This window comes from Rhea pennata, chromosome 17 (genome assembly GCF_028389875.1).
Source record: "Rhea pennata isolate bPtePen1 chromosome 17, bPtePen1.pri, whole genome shotgun sequence".
NCBI lineage: Eukaryota > Metazoa > Chordata > Aves > Rheiformes > Rheidae > Rhea > Rhea pennata.
Window position 1 is genome coordinate 5,671,036 of NC_084679.1, and position 20,415 is coordinate 5,691,450.

A 20,415-nucleotide genomic window follows, 5' to 3' on the forward strand; every position below is an offset into this window, starting at 1 on the left:
TTCATGCAGAAGTATTTATTATACCAGCCACCAAGTAGGTGGGAAGAATAGTTGTTCTTTGAACTAATGAAGCCATTACAGAGGTGCCAAGATGGTTTTCTCCTTCTAGTGAACTCACCAAACCCGAACAAATCTCTCTAGTCTTCTGGTGTTTGAGGAGCTCCCATCTGTCAGATGCTTCACAGAGATTTTTCCAAAGAATTCCTGTTAACTTTTTTTTCCTATAAGGTACCCGCCTAACTAAAAAATAATAGTTCAGATTTGACTTGGGATTCATCCTAATTGTAGCTTTATTGGAAACCACATTGGAAGTGTTTCTGAGGAAATAAAAATGTAAGATGGCATTTACAGGTTAAAAAAAACTAAATGCAGGAAGGACTGTTGTGATCACCAAGACAAGCTGCCTTCTTTAAACAGCTTACAGAATTTTACCACATAATTCCAGTTCCACAAGGATTTGTTCTTCCCAGCTGTGAAAATGACCACTGAAATTCCAGATCTTCCTTTCAGAGAAGGAGAACGAAATAAATCTGATGGGTGTTCGTTCTACCTCACTGCATGATGCATAGAAGATGACAGCACAATGAGTTCCCCCCAAAAATTCCTCCACAAAAACGTCTTCTGGGTTTCCTAGTTTTGAAGCATATTGATCAAGAACAAATCTCACAAGAACAAGAGTGTTCTTCTCTCAGTGACCGCAGTACATCTTGAACTCTTGTAGCTCTCAGCTATTTGTTTGGAAGGAAAGTTTCCTTGAAGCGCTGTATCCTTTGATTAGCACTTGGGACCCTGCTGTACTCTTCTCTGATTTTCTACAGAAATAATTTATCTCCACTAAAAGGGTTTTTCTTAAAATGGAGTCTCTTTGCACTAGCTGAACATTTTTAAGTGGCTTCCCTATGTAGCCACTCTGAAGTTGAAGTGAAGCAAATAACTGGAGGCTAACACAAAATGGTTTTTGGAATCGACTAGAAAAAATTTTCAGGTGTAATTTCTTTCTCTTCAGAAATGTTTTGAAATTACTCAGATGAATAGATAGACTATCTTCTGTACATTTCGAAATATATGCAGAATCCCAAGAGGAATGCATCTGTGGCACATGAGAGCTAACTGCTATAAATCATGCCATTAGTTAAAAAATAGAGTTCAATGAAATGCTTTGAGCAAAAATGTTTTATCATCTTGTCATAAAGGAAAAAGGGCTTTTTTCACCTAGAATGTTCCAGTTCCCAGGAAATTTCTTAACACAGAGAAATGAAGTTAGCAAATTGAAATGTTCGTTTTAATTTTGATTTCAAAAAGCACTCAAAGTTTCAAATCTAAGCACAAAGGCATTTCATGCTTAATTCATTTTGAAAATCCGCTTCAAGATTTCTGTTAAATTCATTGGATATATCATCATTGGATGTATCCTCTTCCGCTCTAACATATTTTAGAGGCTTTGTTGGGAATAACATTTGTGTTTAAAACTTCCCAGTTATAAATAATAGCTGCTGGGAGAAGATCGTGGTGTCTTCAAGAAGGAATGTGTTCAAGTGTTTCAGTTCGTGCTCCCAAACATAGCTAGTCATAGCAGCATCAGCACATATTTACTGGTATGAAAGCCGATTAATGAATTTAAACCACAAACTAAGAAAAATAAGGAGATATTGATGAGAGCTGTTTGATACTTAAACATTTCACCTTCTAGAGGTTCGCACAGATATTTTTGTTCAATTTCAGTTATGTGAAATTTCTGATAACTTTCGATTCAAGCAAACAAACAGAATTATGCTGGGAGTTGGAGCTGTTTGGTACCAATTAGGACTTAGTCTGTAATATTTAGTCATCAAATAAATAAGTGTCCATTTGTATGGTTCACGTAAAGAGCCCAGAGGTAATGTGTCTGCCCTTCTCTTTGAATGGCCACCAGATAAAAGCCTATTTGTGTTAATTTTTGCGGTACCTTCAGTTTGACTGCAATTACATAGTTCCCGAAAGCAGAGCCCAGTGGACATCTAAACATAGATAAATCCACAAGTAACAGTTAATAGTTTCTCCAGGGGTAAAAAGCATGGTCTCTAGGCGGCTCCGTGTGTAGTCTGTGTCCTGGCTTAATCTGCTGACTACAGTTACTTTTACTTTTTGTAAAAACTCTGGTTTTACTCCTAACAGCATTCTACTCCTTTACTTCAGAATTTGAAGTAAAGAACTTTAAAAGGCTTTGAATGCTGTAGACCTTCACACAATGATCCAACCTTTTAAAAGTGGACAAAAAAAGTTATTATAGCTGTAAAAATCAAGTAACAACCAAATCTGACTGTGCTAAGCTGGAATTTACCTATAGGATCCATATATCTGGAGCCGTTAATAGTAATTGTAGTTCCTTACCTAGACACCTTCCCATTTCCTGGAAATTCAAGTGGGTTGTAGCTGCTTCAGCGCAGTTTGCTCAAGAGCAAACGTGATTCCAGGTTCCCAGGTCATTGGGCTCCTAAAACAGCTGCAGTTTGATGCTGTGGAGAGGAGCAGAGTTTCAGGAGACTGGGAGTACCTAGGGACATTTCCAGATTGCAAACTCTTGGTGATGCTTACTAAGTTCTGGATAGTTTTTCCATGGAAATAGTCTGAGATCAAAAATCTGTCTATGTATATTTCAGAAGCTACTGTATGCATTTTGGGCTTGCATTTTGTCATTCTTGGACTAGCTTTTATGCCACTGCTACATGAAGGGATGCTATATACATGGTATTTTATTTTCATATTTATTTATATCATTTATAATTAGTAAATTTAAAAAATTGGTAATAATCTCTATGTAGTTGTCCTGAACCATATTCTGAAGACCTTATTTGCTAATTTCTATTTTTAAATGGCATTAATAACATGGAGATGTTTTCAGATCAAAAGATGGATTCAAACAATACTAATCTATACATGTAGCTGCTATGGTCATCACTAAGAAGAGAAACAGAGATGTTACCTTAAAGATGACCCTCAATAGTTATTAATGTAAGTGGCTCTCGTTTCCATTGGGAGCAGTGAGCAGAGGGAGACATAACCACAGGTAAAGGCCACTGGAAAAAATTCTAAGAATTTCTGATTTGAGCTGAAAATCACAGCAGAGTGTCACAGCTGCCCCTCTGTTATCAGAGTAAGTTGAAACAAAATCCCAGATCAAAGGCACACTGAACTGCTGGGGGCTGAAAATCTGCCTAGGGATTTTTATGGTTAAACTCTAGCTTAATAGTGACAAGTAATGGAAACACTGCTGGTGTCAATGCTTTCAGAGCAATAGTGATGGGAATTATAGGCACCTGTCAAGGCTACAGTTCTTGTTTGAAAGCTTAATCCAGTAGTTATTTATACACATGAATAACTTTACTGTGAAGGCTGCTGACTTTACTCACATGAAATAGTTATTTAGGGTTTATGAGTTTCAGAGATTTTGCCATTTGTGATGAAAACAGCTTATAAAATGAAATCCATTCTCATTAAATAGACACAAACTTAGGTTGAGAAGTCAACTGTTCGTTTGTGAATCTATTCAGATTAAAGGCCAGTCTTGATGCTACATAACACATGATGCAGGAAAGTCTCAGTTTGCCAATAAGGAAGCTGACAGATGGACATTTTCCTCAGAGATCAATAGATAGTTGTGTACTAATTTTAATAGCTTATTTTCAAAATTTTATAGCTGGAGCTATATCACAAGATCCTATTTAGTAATGAAAAACAGCTGTCAGCTGTTATTTAGAAGATACCTGGCTATTGTCTTAATATTCCTAATCTTAAAGAATTAGCTGTACTTTAACCTCTTCAGGTGTTTATTTAACTGCAAAGAACTTTCAATACTCTACCTTGCTTTCAAGTATTTGAAAAACTTGTATCTAGTGTAAAACTAGATACAGAAACGTTGTTTTCCCTTTGATATGCGGAGGAACATCTAGTTAGCAGCATCCATAGGCATTTTTAGTAAAAGTTGAGTTATGCATCTTTCTGCCAGTAGGCTGAATGCAATTCCAGGCTGAGTGGCTGAGCTGCAGGCAGCTAATAAAGGATCGATCTCCTAAGCCTCAGTCCTGCACTCATTAAAGTCCTGCACACATTAAAGCCATCAGCAAAGCTCCCCTGTAATTGTAATGGTATGGGAACAGTCCCTCAGGCTCCTTGAGGTCTCATCATAGTACCATGGTTATTCCAAAGCAAAAACTCCTTAAGAAAAGTAAGAGTATGTATTTACAGATGGCCTTTCATCATATTGTTTAGACAACAACTAGGAAGTTATTTACTCTGACTTGAATCAGTGGCCATGCACTGAGGCAGCAAGATCACTTGCTCTCTGAAATACAGAGCCTGGATGCCAGGACCTTCTGATTCAAATGCAGGCTTCTGCCACCAGAGCTCAAGGAAAACGTTCGGTCCCCTATTTGTGCTAGCCTTACCTAGAAAAGCATGGTTATACACCCATAAACAAGGCTGATACGGCTAGTTCCCACACACTGCACCTGTATTGACCTGTATGGGGATCAGCTGCTCCACACAACTGAAGGACTGACTGAGAATAACGTCTTGCTGCAGCACCAGCTTCTGCTGCCCGGTCTACTCTGGTCCCCGTGCCTACTGCATGGGCTCGGCTGCTCCCAGCTCCCTTTGAACTTCCCAGACCTACAGTCAAGAGAGAGTGAAGCCAGGACCCAGGGAATGATGAGATGGGGACATGATCTCAAGGGGAAGCAGAGTTTCAGAAGATTTCATCCTCTTGGAAACCCTGGCACATCACGGGCACAGACTTTCTGATTCCTGCTGTGTGTGGCAGGGTAAGCATCCAAACAGGCATTGCATTTCTGCATCTTAGCATACACATATATTCTTTGTATGACGCTTTATTACAAAGCCTTCAAGCCTCAGAGGATTTAGGGCAGCACATTATGTTTTTAGTGCAGGTTATAGGAGAAAATAAAAACAAAGGAGTGACTAGAAAGGACTGGTTGTTCCTACCAGCAATTTCGATCCAGGAGGAACACTAATTTCCAATAAAACGCTTGTGCAGTGAATGTAACACAATTGATTTATTGCTCATTTATTACTTAGGTCAAATAAAACTCTATTTGGAGTTTGTTAGCTGGGTGCAGCTGTTGTAGACTTGAACATGCTGAATAACGAGTAAGTAGATAAACTTCAGCTTAAAACAAGTCTCATTCCTAAGTCAGTCCTATAAAGCAAAGCGAGAAATGGAAGGCTACCCTGGATGGGGTTTCCAGGAATCTAATATGGGCTAATAATAAATCAGCTGTATTCTGTGCAGTCACTTTAATGTAACGCTTGCAAATCTCTTTCATGGTTTAACGGGAGTCCTGCAGGGCTCAGTGAAAGCGCAAAGGGCTCAATCTAAACAACAGCAGGTTCTGCCAGTCCTCCTCCGCATTAGCATGCAGGCAGCTCCTCATGCAAGGTGGATCCATCTTTCAGGTACTTCATCCCAGAGCACAGACAAAATTGTACCATTTTAAAAAATAAAATAATTGTCTAGTTTTCTGACAGGAGCATAGAAAAGTCGAGCTGTTGCTCGTGAGGGATCTGTGTGTTCCTTCACAGATGCGCAAGCCCTCTGCTCACCCCAGGAGCAGGAGCAGCGAGCTAGGTCAGAGCCAGCACAGCCCCACTGCCTGGGGGCCCGGAGCCTGGTGTCCACGCAGAACTGTGGGGACACCCGAGCGGGCTCAGGACAAGCAGGAGGTCCCTGTCCTGTGCTCTGCTGCACAGCCCCATCCTCCCCGGAGGGTCTACCCCAAACGACTTCCCTGCGGTCCAAGTGCAGTAGCTGATGAACTGTAAATACGCCTTCAACTCACGGCATCCTAATACAGCTTTGCAAGCCCTCAAAAGCAGAAACCGTGTCTCTTCTCAAGAGCAAACCCAGCGCCTTCTTTATCCGATAGTTCTCTTTTCTCTTGTAATACTTTTTGTTCCTGTGATCTATGTCAAAATGAGAAGCCTTAAAAACACAGCAGAACAGCGAGAACATGGAAATTCCGCTGCCTTATTGGTCTGAAGCCCTGTTACTTTTCTGGCTTTTCTTCTGGTAAATCTAATGGTATGTTGTATTCTGAACAGAATTACAGATAGAAAGTCCATCCCCCATACTTTTCATAGTCCTGTGATTTACTAGGATCAACATACATCAGCAGAGCAGAAAAACTTCAGAAAAGCTTTAGAAATTTACTGCACAGTTGTCAGATGCAAATATGACATACAGGCCAGCAATGTGTGGAGCTTTCACAGAGGAAGTTCTTTCATTAATGTATATATAACACTACTCCCTGGCAGTCAGCGTCTGTGGTTGAAACTCAAAATTGAAACTCAAAATTGACATGGGCTGAGATAGTTAAATTCAGCAATATGATAGGTGTAAATACCTTGCCATTGCATAATACGCAAAATTTTCAAGGGCAGTTTAAGAAACATTTAAGCCATATCCTTGCAGACTTCTTTCCCCATCATCTCTTGCCTTTACTCAGCTCCCCAGCTGTGTTAGTAATGTCAGTGCAGAGAATCTGTACATTGCAAATTAAAAGTCAAAGCAGAGTAGCAATAGCAATGCCTGAAGTCCCACAGAAAATGCTTCAAAATCAGCTTCAAAGCTGCACAATCAGGACCAAGAAAGGAAATGGGAGAAATAGTATTAGTCTTGTGACAGCTGTAGGCTTGGTGGGAGGATTAGTAGCAGTTTCCTCCAAACTTTTTGAGAGCATTACAGAGTCGGAAAAAACAACGGTACCCTTTTTTTCCTTTTATCTCAATAGCTAAAATTCATACTTTGGGAATTTCTATATTGTAGATATGTGTTAAGTTAGAAAACAGCAAGGAATGTGATGTTTACAAATGAGCAACTACTGTCCAAGGAGTGTAGTCTGAAGAGATTAAAAGTCACTGTACTCATCCTGTGATCCTGCTTTGCCACACAAGCTATTTGGACTCATGGTCTACATGTAGTCTGGCATGTCCCTAGTGAGTAGAGCCGAACTCTCTGTTCTTCCCTATTTTCAGAAATTACTTGACTCGAGAGTGCAGAAAACCAGACAGATTTGGTTTTACGTGATAATGCTAGCTGCAGAGAGCTGCTGTGGCTCAGTGGAGCTGCAGTTCAGCTTCAAAAGCTGGTCAGTTGGGAGCAAATAGATGCCCTCCAGTGTCAGCTGGCATTTTGTGCCCCTTTTACTCTCTCAGTTCTGTCGCAGTGAATGAGAGTCAGTTAGTTAGATGTACTGCTTCTGCTCTGCAAAGCTGCCAGCAAAATCTTTGTAATGAGATTAAATAATGTGCCTTTTCCCTAAGAAATGCTCTCTAGCTTTGGGGGCTTTCTAGTTTTGCTAATCTGGCTGCTAATACTGAAAATGCAGACCCTTCTAAACAGAGCGATTCCAAATTGCTTCCTAAACTACAGCCCTGATTTTACAGAGCTCTCCTCTTCTTCAGCCCTCAGGGCTTGATCCCTGTGTTATTTAGTGCAGGTTGCTGGGAATTTTGCCTGAGGACTGATCGCAGGGATTGAAGCCGTATTTGGAACGTGGCAGCTGCTTACAAGCACAAAGCAACATTAAAGCACAAGCCTTTTTATCCATCAAAAACTGCAGAAAGTTAATTCTAAGGATGGCAGAATGTAAGAGGCTTAAATCAGTTATTAAAGTATAATACCTATCCTGTCCCTCATCACTCTTTCCAGAATGGGAGTAGTTATTCCATGCAACTGTTTCCAGAAACAAGTTCTTTTTTTTTTCCACTGGGTCCTAGATAAAAACAAGTCTCAGCGTTATTCTTGCCTGTAACATGAAAAATCAAATCTTTCATTTGTTAAGATGACAGTCATCAGTGTTAAGCCTTCATTATTGTATTTACCTGTATTGCTGTGCCTGTGCGGGAAGCTTTTGGCTCACTTTCCAAGTCACGGCTCAGAGCTCCAGCTGAAGTTGGTGGGAACGGTAGGAGGCTCCGGCAAGTCTAGTTACACTAGCAACGAGCGGCTCCTGTAATGGATGCTTCCTTTTGAAGGCTGCCCTAGCAGTGTCATAAAGTCTGTAAATACCATTTCAGCGATCATGGAACAGCTCAAGTCTGAAGCTTTAGCTCGTACAAGACTTAAGCAGTTTAACATGAAAAAATAAATAGCATAGGCCTTGAGATAGCTTCCATTTTCCAGTAGTAGGTTATTGATTATTCAGGATTATGCAGCCAGGCATTCAAATCCTTCTTATGAAGCAGCTGCCGTCACCTAGCTTGCATGAAGCATAGGACTTCCTTTTTGTGCAAAAGCATAGTCTTTAATTAGAATTAAGGCTAGAGACCTAGGGGTAGTTTCTCTCTAAACTTCTAGAATTTACTTTCTACTTTTCTCCTTTCTATAGCTGATCTTTTGAAAGAATATCATGAAATTCTATAGCAAGGAAATTAATACTACAAAATTCTGAAGGAATGTCCAAAAATACTGTGGAAGGGTTATCACTGTCTAGTATATTCCATATGATAATATGTAATGTGGCGGTATATTCAATAGATACATCATTCCGGTGCTCAGTCTTTCTTAATGGAATAAGTGCCTTAGTTCACAAAGCTTAGTGCTCATGTGCTTCAATTGCCCTTGCGTTATGTAATATTGAGCTAAAATACTAGGAGAGTCATAAATTTGAAAAGTGCTGACTATCACTGTTCTTTACTAATTATCCTGTAATTTTTTTCCATTGAAATTGAGATTCCTTTAAAAGTTACTAGGGAAAAGGTTTTTGTTCATAGAAGTGCTTTTATAAATAGTTGAGCATTTATGTTACATTTGAATGTTTTAGCAACACTTATGTTTATATAACAGAAATGAGTAAATGGGTTTACACACCAAAATAAAAGATTCTGGATCTTTCCAGTGGGATAGGAAAGTTCATCAGAAAACTGCTGCTCAAGTACTGAAAAAATTGTTATCTTAAATAAAGGATAAATTTGTTTAAGAACATTCAACAACACTTTCTGTCACATCAAAATTACAGTGTGAAGAGAATGTGAACCTAAGTCTTGGAGGAAAGACTAAAAGCCACAAATCACGGAACTGACCTTCCCAGGCCCTGAGAAGAGAGCTCATCAGGACTGAACCTGTTCAGAAATAGGCACTCCATCTGTGCTGCGTCTTGCTAAGAGACTTAGATTCTTCTAAATTGCAGCAGTGGTTTCTTCACTGTATGAGGCCATTGCACAAAATGTAAATATGTTCTTGCAGCAATAAAAACAGACTGGAGTAGAGACAGAAACAGAAGAAAAATCTCTGATGTATGGTCTCTTTAGAAGAATGCAAGCTTCTTTGTTTCTATGGTATTAAAACCATTAGTGAAAAGGAGAAGAGTCAATGTCAGGAATACTAGACATGAAGGACCCTAGGGGCTCTGTCATGCAAACCTACTGGTATGTCTTTCTCCTGGGATACAATATTCCTGCTGTTACAGTCCAGACATTTTTCTGTGGATTATTCTGAAGTGAAGCAGATTTCCTGACATCTTGGTGCTAGCTCCAAATGGAGTTTGGAACATCAAAATGTTTTCCACAAACCAAGTGCTGAACCCAGAGTTAGAGCTGAATTATGTAATTACTGTCTTCATGTAAAGTTTGATGAAGAAGGGAAGTAATACACAAGATAAGGCATAACAGGTGATGATTACAAACAGGACATCTACCATTATCATACCTTTTCATTTGTGTTCTGTTTTAAAGGTCTGAGACTTTTTAAACGTCAGTGTTTAATTAAAGCCAAGCCACACAAACTTGTTCGTAGAAGATGGGCTCATAACTCGCAAATATACAGTGTTCATAAGCTTAACAGTGTTGCCATGTTAAAAGCATCACTTTTTTGTCCTTCAGAATTGTCCTTCAGAGGCCTGTTGGTAGAGACTGATGTCTCCAGAGGTGAAAAAACTCTAGAGAATTAAACAAGCTTAGAATAGACTCACAGAGTCTGTAACAGTCATTTTTAGGTCTTCTAGTCATCATTCCGTCCATTGTTGGCCACTGAAGACATGAAACAGAACAGACGGTATTTTGAATTCACCATCTTTTGAAAGACAATCTTAACATATATTTGACATGGAATTTGTCTTGTAAAGCGTCTGCCTCCACCTCTCTGTAATTGAATGAAGATTTTGCAGGAACCTGCACAGGAGTTGAACCCAACAAAACAGGATTACCCTATTCCTCCCTCTTACAGAAGTGTAAGTCCCTTTTGTGGCTGCAGACTCCAAGGCAGTATGTTGTCCCATTCTTCATGGTGACTTCAGGCAGCTTGTGCTGTAATAGGCTTCTCTCTTCTTGCAGTTCTGCAATGCAGAGCTCACTGTAGGATCAAACCGTAATCTGCAAAACAGCAGGTAAAGGAAGAGACAGAGGTTTTGCATTTGTCTAGGAACCTCACTGGGAATCTCCTTAATATTCGCTGCAACTAATTTGTTCATTAGCGGGTGGAAAGCTGCATTCACTCCCCAGATCACAAAGCCACCTAGTGCTATAGGTTGTGATTCAGGAGTGACTTTTTTTCAATTTCCAGACAGAAGTTAGCTTAGTCAGCTCAATAAACTGTGATTTGTGGCAGAGAGAAGCTATCCAAGTCATTTGGAAAGGCAATGGCCTTTGTAAGAAAGGGGCACAAAAATATGATGGCAGAAAAAAGAAAGACAAAGAAGAAACCTCTTGGGAATTGTGCTTAGCCCTGTCTTTTGCTGTCTAGCTTCTTTATTTTAGTTTTAATCTAGAGAGAAGGTAGAAAAGTAGAAAAAAGGGGAAAAGTAGATGAATGCAGCTTAATAATGAAAGAAACTGCTGAAAGAGCATCAGAAAGCTCTTTAAAATGCAAAACTTCCTGCTGATCTGCTACGCAGAATGGGTAAAAACAATCACGTAAAGGTGGTGGCTAAGCAGGCTTTCTCTTCATCATCTCACACCTCTTCAGATGCCAAAGATAAAAAGCAGTTTCAGAGGGAAAATGTTTTCATGGTAAAAGCATAAATACTACAGGAGATGAGAGAAATATCACTGTTCACACAAAATCTCCAGCCTTCCAGGCTCTCTCAGAAACTTCCATAAAGTATTGTGGGCAAGGCTCTGAGATGAGAGGTGGTTGTTGTATTTACAGGGACCTTCCTGCGGGTGTTTTAAAACATCAGTGAAAAACAAAGAGATACAACCATCAATCAAAAATGTTTAGACAAACACATCATTTAAATTAAAAAGATTTTGAGTTCTAATATGCTCCCATTTAATTTATTACTCTTTTTAATCTCCCTACCACCCTTCCTCCATGTTTTAGGTTCTCCCTACCAGTCTTGTGTTCCCACCCTTTTTAACCCCATATGAGAACAGAACAAAATAGGGTTATAACATCTGCTTTGAATCGCTCCAAAAACAAGATGACTGTGATGTGATTTCCATCTAAGTTAATCTGAGCTAAAGGGGTCTGTTACTACATAATGCAGTCATGTAATCCTCTTTTTTTTTTGTGAGGGGATCTGCTTAGCAAATCAGACCTTGCACGTGCCTTCTGATAATCTAAATTACAGCAAATCAGTACATTGAGATTTGTTCACTCAGACTGAGAAATCTTTTTATTTTATTTTATTTTTAAGTGGTATTACATGGGACAAGCACAAGGGAAGTGATTCCACTTGCTCTTATTCCACTTAGCCTTCTACAACTAAGCTTACCTGAGATGCAGTGATTACAGAAGCTGCAAACTATGGAATAGCTTTAATTAAATGTTTCTAGAGAAGGAGTATCCTAAGCCTGTGCGTATGAAAAGCACATTCACATTGTAAATTAGATGCTAAGATATTATTGCTCCCTTCTCCCTTTCAACCCCTGTATAGCACTAGCTGTAGCCTTTCTTTGTCAAAAGCAATCAATGTTACTTCAAGAAGAGTGTGGTACCTGAAAGTACCACGGCTAAAATGCATACAGTAATGCAATGTTATAGAAGCTGTGGTCCTACTGTTCTCTCAGTTTTTTATCAGAAATAAAGGAACAGAAGAAAGAGCATATGTAGGGACATGAACCGTGCTTGTACTTGGTGAAGAATAATGCTTTTCTCATTGCAAGTCATAAAGACCTGCTGCTATGGTTGATGCATATCCAGTAATAAATATTAACCTGTGGCAATTTTAAGGGCTGCCTGATGGCTCCTACAGCCATTCCCCTAGGATGCTGGATATATTTGTTTAGCCATTTGTTTGTCGCATATCCATGAAGGCATATAGCAGCTTTACAAATAAAGATGGAGGTTGGATCTCAGCCCAGAACCATTGAGGAATTGCAATTTTGTTACTGTTGTTGTGTTTTTTCCCCTGACAGTTGCATTTGTTCTCTAACTGACAATGTTGAGCTTTAGATAATGTTAAATCATACACCTAGGCCAGACCTAGTTACTCTGAAGCTGAATGTGTTACCAGAAATCTCTATTAGTGCGTGGTTTCCTATGTGCATAAATAAGAAACTCAGACAATTAACTACCTCAAAAAGGTTCATTCATTTCCCTTTGGGAGCAACTCTGCAGGAATGAACTGAATGGAGAGAGTGTCGGAATGGGAATGGTTGCTGCTTCAAGCAGAATTAGATTAGATTGTACTGACAAGCCTCCAGCAAGCTTCTGTGCAAAGGAAGATAGGCTAAGAAAAGAAGAGCCATATCTGAAGCTGCCTTTCAAATGTCCCGGAGATAGGGCCTTCTCCCCCAGGCACACTGACTGCTTCTTGCTTTGCTCTAGAAATGGTCTGCACTCCAGATGCAGTGCAACTCTCTGACTCCCTCTAACCAAGGCTCCTTGAGCTAAGTGGTGCTCACACCAGGGGAGAAAAATGGATAGGAAGAGTTTAAGTGACTTTTCTGAGATCACAGAGGAAGACAGGATTTAGAGCCCATGTGAGCCAGGACTTCCTTGTACCCAGCCCTGCACTGAGGGTGATGTGCCACAGGTAGCATTTAATTGTGGTATATTGTTTAGATGTGAATTCCTTTAAAGTTTATCCGTCTCTGAATTCAGTGTTTAGAGAGGAGAGTCACCCACTGGACATTCCTGTTTTCAGCAAACAGCAGCTAAGCAATAGGCTTGCATTAGATACTAGCAGTGAAAATAGGAGAACTGGTACATACATCCTGGTAGCTGTGCACAGGTTTATGCAGAAATAACTCCTGGACCAGGAAGTCAGTGCTAGCTCCTGGTATGTAACTCCTGCTGGTGTGTGCGGGACTTCTATATGAGACAAGTTCAGGAACAGCCTAATATGAACTAAGCCCTTTTTGGTATTAGCATTCAAGTAACACATGTGAAAACAGACCATGCTATTCATATTTATAAAATGAGGGAATTTCTACCACCTTCCCACTTATTAACCTGCCTGAGATGATCTGAGGCAGAAGCCTAACCAAACTGGTAGGTCTGGTATTGCAGTATGTACACAACCCCATTAGAGCATAAGCCTCTTGAGGGAATGTGTCAGGGAAATGTTTTTACTCTGTTCTCTGAACTTTTCTCTTGCAATCTCACCATCAAATATTCCACTAGAATGCAAGCAGTGCCTCATCCTGACAGAGGATACAAATTGGATGTGGATGTCCGACTGGGAACAGTTAAGCTCCTGTATCTGTGGTCATAGAGGGCACCCATCTGTTTGATTAGCCTGGGGACATGAGCATTTCCAGCTGATAAACCTCATTTGAATAAAATGGTATTGGAAAGAGCGGGTGGAGATTAAAGGGAGCAGATGATAGTATAAATAGATGTTCAGGTGGGAGACACATTACCACTCGTAATGATACTCATTATGGATGATGAAATAGGATTCTGAAGGGATGGGAGCTGGCCTAGGAATTGAAGAGATCTGCTGGGTTTACTGTTAATTTCTGCAGACATACCAACTCATTTAGTAATGTAACAGCTCCCATTGCTAGCCACTTAATGTATGATTAATGTGCCACAGGATTTCCCCAGACATTTATGACACCTTTAGGAATAGATATGACAATGACTTTATCACATGGAGTCACTTCTTACTATCTGCATCCCTCTTAATGATTTATATATTTGGGAGTGATTTTATCACTAGTACTCAGTAAGGTAATAAATGAGAAAACTCAATGGTCTGTAAATTACAACATTGATTAAAGCAGTGATTACTGATATAACTCTTACATGACTATGATAATGCTTGCTTATATTTCAGGGCAGTATTTACATGTTAATGATAAATCTACTGCAGTGTTTAGAAATCCTTTACAGCTTTAATCAAAATGTAAACCTTTATAAACAGGTAACATTTATTGTGGTTACTCTTCAGTGGATGAAATCCACTCCAGAGCCAGCTTTGTCTTTAGACTAAAAGCACTGTCACATCCCATGGAGGTCAAAATCACCAGGGCAGAGCTTTGATTTACTGTGTGCCTCCACTGAGACCTGTCTTGGTTTGTTGGGCTCCTCTTGGCCAAGCTGTGAAGGAGCCTTGCTCATTATAGACTCCATAGAGCTGTGGTCCACTAGTGGCTTGTTGCATAACAAACAGAAAATCAACCATCACTTTCAGAAATAGGATCCAGTCTTCAGGATCTCCAATATAATTACACGTCCTGAACTTACCAGGGACTTCTGCACTCAGCTGCTCCCATTGTAAAAGGCTGTCATTAACATGCATGAGGAGAAGAGAGCCTTTTCTGTTTGTTTTTGTAGCTGAGGTGCCAGGGTTCCCCTTTGAGCCTGTTTTGTCACAGCAGTTACCTTCTCCTCTTTCTCTCCTTCCTCCCGCTCTGCTAGGTTTCTGACAGGTGTGACTATGTTTTTGTCAATGGCAAAGAAATGAAAGGCAAGGTGAATGCACTTGTGAACTTCACGTATCAGTATCTGAGTGCTCCTCTGCAAATCACAGTCTGGGTTCCACGCCTGCCTCTTCAGATCGACATTTCGGACACTGAACTGAGTCAAATAAAAGGTTGGCGAGTCCCCGTTGTTTCCAACAAAAGGTGAGTCTGAGTTGCTCAGTTTCTATGTTTTTATGAAAAGAATGGAGTTGATTTTAACCCTCACCAAGAACGGCTATAACACCTGCACCCAAAATGCAGGGTCCTTCCCTGAGGAACAACAATACTGGAGTCTCCAGCTTTGCATGGGGCATCTGCAAATGTAATAAAGCTTTTAAAGTCTGTGACAGTTTTGGTCCTTTCTGTGTGTCTGTTGTGGGCAACAGAGTAGAGTGATGCCCTGGTAAAGTCCACTTACTTCAACTGGCTTGGGTTAGTAAGTGCTGTTCAGACATACCAGCTTAGGTGAAGAAGCAGTATAGTCCACCCATATGGTTGTTCACCAGGCTAATTAGCCATGAATCAGCATCGGTACCAACACTGCAGAAGGGAGGGCTGTTACTTAAGGGGATACTTTACATTAGCTAATATCTGTTAAATAGTTCATGTTAGTTTTCACTAATGTTCTTGAAAACATTTCTTTGTGCTTCATTTTTAATGAAAAAAGACCCACCAGAGACAGTGATGACGAGGATGAAGATGAACGGAAAGGACGAGGATGCACTCTGCAGTACCAACATGCCATGGTGCGCGTCCTGACACAGTTTGTAGCTGAGGACTCCAGCCCTTGGGGTCAGCTGAACTACCTCCTCGGCTCAGACTGGCAGTTTGACATTACAGACCTGGTAATGGATTTTATGAAAGTGGAAGAGCCTCACATTGCCAAGTTGCAGGATGGCAGGATTTTGATCGGACGGGAAATAGGAATGACAACAATGCAGGTACTGTGCTCTGGATGAGATTCTGCCATTCCCATACAGTGTTCTGCTATCTTGAAATAGGATAATTTCCCGTAAAATTCCAGTGGCCTTCAGCAATGCCGCACAGGGTCATTGACCCAAGCTAGCTTCAGTCTGAGGCATAGACAAGACATACAGCTTTCAGAGACGTTTAGGAGAGCCAGCACTTCAGACTCAGTGGAAATTCAGAGCTTTTGCCCCTCACAGATGCAGGTTACCACCAGTCAGCTGATGGGCACAGTTCTGACTGAGACAGAGATCTTTAGACAATGCTGAGTTTCTTTTGACTCATTTAAACACTAATTCAGGAAACAAAAATACAGCCTGGTTAATAACCCTGAAAGGCTAATACTGGAATTTGCCAGTACTGTATCCCAGCTCCCCTCTTGGCTAAATCCTTGCTTAAGTCAAAGCACAAAGAGTGAATAAAGCTTGTCTCGGGTGTAGACGTGAGATGAAAGGGGGAGAAAAGGGAGTGTACACGAACTAACTATTCTCAGTTCCCTAAAGATAGCCATATGGCCATCAGTCTCATTAAAGGGAATACATCCTTGATGTTCCATCAAAAAGAGCAAAGACAGAGGAATGAGTATTTCCAAGCAAAGAAGTGAAGGACAAATCCTAAATGATGCTAACTTCCTTCTGTATCAGTTGGGAGATAAATCTGATGAGCTCATTCATCCTGGGACCCAGAGTAGCAGAGGAAGAAAGTTTTAAATCAGCACTTCAAATGAAGTGATGCAAATAACACAGCTGAGACAGAATACCATTCGGTATTGAGCCCAGTCTTCTTAGTCATAACTTCTCTGCTGAACATTTATTTGCCCATCCTCTGCATGAAACCAGACAGCCTTTTCCGCATGTTCTGTCACTTCATTTCTGTGCTTAAAACTTTGAAGACAAGAGGCTAATGATCAAATAAAGATTGTTTTAATTGATCAACCTTTTGCTAAATGCATTCTTACGGGTTTCTCTGAAGGTTTTGTCTCCTCTGTCTGACTCCATCCTGGCAGAGAAGACAGTGACTGTGCTGGATGACAAAGTGACCATAACAGACCTTGGAGTCCAACTGGTGGCTGGGCTTTCACTCTTTCTTCAGCCAAGCACAGCAAGTAGTCGAGCTATTGTGGCTACAACAGTTGCCCAAGAGCTGCTTCATACTCCTAAACAGGTAGTGTGCATGACAGTTTTTACTGTTGCTGCCTTTCGTGATTGGTTGATATTTTATCAGTCTGGTATACTGATGGTGTTTCAGTGGCAAGTTTACAAGCTAAGCACCATAGCAGAGCCTTAGTACATATCTGTGGCAATTACTTTCCTCCAGAGGCATTCTGGAATTGTCTTCTCATTTCTTACCTTGAAATATGGACTTAGGTCCTAAGTAAAAGTTCTTATGTTTGTATTGTAGTACACTTTCTTTAAATAATGCAATATCTGTGGCTGTCCCAAGCCTTTGTTGCTGCAACACAGGCAGTCTGTGGACAGTGATCCCTGTTTGCTGTATGAGGATGCCATTGCTTTCCATACCAGCGAGCACAGAGCTGCGGGTATCATGACAATTTAGTATTTTGGAAGGCTATAAAATAGAGGCAGAAGAAAGCCAAACACATTTGTTTTTCCTGTCAGAGTCACAACAGACAGCCAAGCTCCTTTGTTCTTTTTTCTAGCTGGAATTTGGAGGGGGGTGGGATCATCACTGAGTTCATTAGGGCCTCACTCTGCTGATCCTACTTAATTCCAGACAGCAAATTTCCATCTCTATAAAGAGAGTCTTTCAAGAAGCGTGTTTCAGGTCACAACCCATATGGAAAAAAAGGACTGGAGAAGGACACCAGATCAAGGCAAACAGTTGTTGTGGAACAGATAAAAACAAGGGTCAATAGCAATGGAACAAGCTGTATGCTCATTGCTTTTTCTGTCAGTTGATTTGACAAGTGAGGCTGGGGACCATGCAATTAATGCTATCCACAATCACTGCTCTCACAAAAACTGTATTTCATCTCACATAAGTAGGAAAAGAACTCAAGTCAAGTTTTATGGCCCATTTTCATGACTATTGCTACCTAATTTTCTGGAACATAAAAATAATTTAGATTGTTTTATAACTTAGTGACAGGAAAATGCCCAAACTAGAAGGACATGCTGCCCATCTGTTCAATTTACTTCATCCTATAAACATAAGAATCTTATGTAATTAACCCATTTATACCCTTCTCCAGGGCTTAGAAACCACTCCTGACGTATTGTCTTGAGACAAAGACTGTGAAAACAAAGGCTAAAGCATACCTAACCTAGTTCTGCTGTGTAGGACAGAGTGCACTGTTTGTCCTCCAGCATCACTGGAAGTATCATGGCTCAGACCGCAGATAAAAGAGCTTGTGAGTCTGGAAGGGCTGCAGAGGTATTTAATCAACTAATCAGATTTATAGATACTCGGTCCTAAGTATGCAAAGATAGTTATCAAAAGCAGGTAATGACATATTATGACATGGCATTCCAGTAGTGCCTAACATGACGCGCCATATTTTATTATGGCATGGTGATATGATGTGATATGACATGCCATTATACATCATTACAATTGGCAAGATATGAAATAATAAAGAGTAAAAGATGTAAATAATATAAATATAAAACTATAAATATAATTTAGTTTAGTTTAAGTATACTTTATAAAAATATAAACATATAAAATAAGTTTTGTTTTGAAATTACTTTTCCAAGCATTTGCGTTATGGAATGATGTTCATGAGATATTTTGTTGAAGCTGATGTTCTTTTGCAAAACAATTTCAGCTTCCTTAGAATGACACCTGCTGACACAAAAGTGGTGGGCATACCAGGCTCCCATTCTGAGCAATACCTTCTGATTCTGGTACTGCTGGACACTGTCCTAATGTTGCTACTGTCCCTTTTCTCAGGCTACAGCTAGCACTGCTGCATTGTGCTCTCTGAAGACACTGACCATAAAACGGGAGGCAAGAGCCACTCAAACACCTTTTCTTCAGTAAGAGAATTTTAAAATCTGTTGTTTCTTCTCCAGCCTTCAAGTGGAAAAAATCAGTATCTAGATACCATTAGAAGGCAATGGAATAACTTTTCTAAACCAGGACCTGGAAAGCCCAAGGAAACCTAGATGCTTAGTAAGAATCCCAAATTAGTCATTTTTTTCTACTCTAGACATCTTCTGCCCACTCTCCAGCAAACTTAGAGCTCCTTCTTTTTGCAGAAGCCCACTTCCATCTCTGTCTCCCCTTTCAGTCCCTCCACTCTGGAGCCCTCTTGCCCATTGCCTACATCCATATCCCACCCACCTCCACTTCCCTGGGAGAAAGAGAAGTGGCCTGTCAACTTCCTCACTGAATGCTTTGCAGGAAGGGTGTTGGTGATGGTCAGCTCCTCAAGCATTGTGAGATTTGCCTCTTAGCGATCCTGGTCATACGGGGCTGCTGGGAGTAAGGTGACCCAGCTACTAGGCCCTTTCATGGTAGCTTCATGCCAGAGGTCTCTGCTAATTCCACGTGCTATGGAATTCACATTCCACTTTATTATAAGGCATTTGTGTGTCCTGAGGCCTACACCTTACTCAGCCTTGTGCAGGGAATGCTCCTTGCAAGTCACTTAATGCAAGTGCAGAAATGCTTGTGGCTCAAATTTACACAAAGTGACTAGTGATTTGGAGTACACCAGCTGAGATCCTCACTGGAGCTGGAATTTCAGGAGGCAAGCTCTGAGTATTTTTCGATAATGAATCATTTTTGAAAGGGGGCTTTTTTTCTTTGGAGCAGCCCAGAACTAAGCATATACTTGTCAGTGTATGAATGTTGCAAGAACTTCATTATTGAAGTGTGTTTTTTCCTGTCAAACAGGCTTTTAAAAAGACCAAATCAGTCATAGAAACCTTACTGATACAGCTGAAAAACAAATAAATTGTAGCTAAGATAGCTACAATTATTTTTATTTTTCTCAGAAATGATTGTATATGTCTCAACATTGTTGTATGAAAAAAACAGTTAGTGTGTTTTTAGTCAAATATTTTCATTGGCTCTGCTTTAACATCTTCAGTAGCCAAGCCTCAGCAAAGATTAGCAAATGCCCTTGGGTAATTGGTACTTTGGCAGGCATAGTATTGTCCCTTGCAAATTAAACAGTGCATTGCTGTAGTACAATGGAAGGCGTAAAGCATTATACAGATTGTGCTATTACACATACTTCAGTATCATCTGAATGAACTCAGCATTTTAGCTGTGACTTTCTTTCAATGAACATAATGACTAGATTATTTTCTCGATCATAATGACTGTACCATTTCTGCTAAAGTAGCATGAAGCAGCCAAAGCACAAATCTTTAAAAGTTGACAGTTTCCCCAAATACTTAATAATCCAAAGAGGGTAAGTCAAAATTTTTAATCTTGGATGCCTGAAGTTGGGTATCACTATCTGTAGTTAGGTAACTAATTACCTGAAATGACCCTGAGGGCTACTGAGCCCATGCCTTTTTTTTTGAAATCAGTGAGGTGATGCTGAAGAATGGGTCATTGATTTAGGTGCCTAAAAATAAATGCATGTTGACTAACTTTTAAATATCAAAGTTGAAATATCTTGGCCAA

At 40.2% G+C, this 20,415-nt stretch overlaps 1 protein-coding gene across 1 annotated transcript in view; it reads left to right on the top strand.

The window, feature by feature from the left end:
• TMEM132C (transmembrane protein 132C) overlaps positions 1 to 20,415 on the top strand; it is a 207,047-nt gene that overhangs the window by 178,409 nt on the left and 8,223 nt on the right. The window contains exons 6-8 of the mRNA XM_062589914.1: positions 14,804 to 15,009; positions 15,515 to 15,788; positions 16,786 to 16,977. Coding sequence (XP_062445898.1) covers positions 14,804 to 15,009; positions 15,515 to 15,788; positions 16,786 to 16,977 — 672 coding nt within the window. The remainder of the gene's footprint in view (positions 1 to 14,803; positions 15,010 to 15,514; positions 15,789 to 16,785; positions 16,978 to 20,415) is intronic.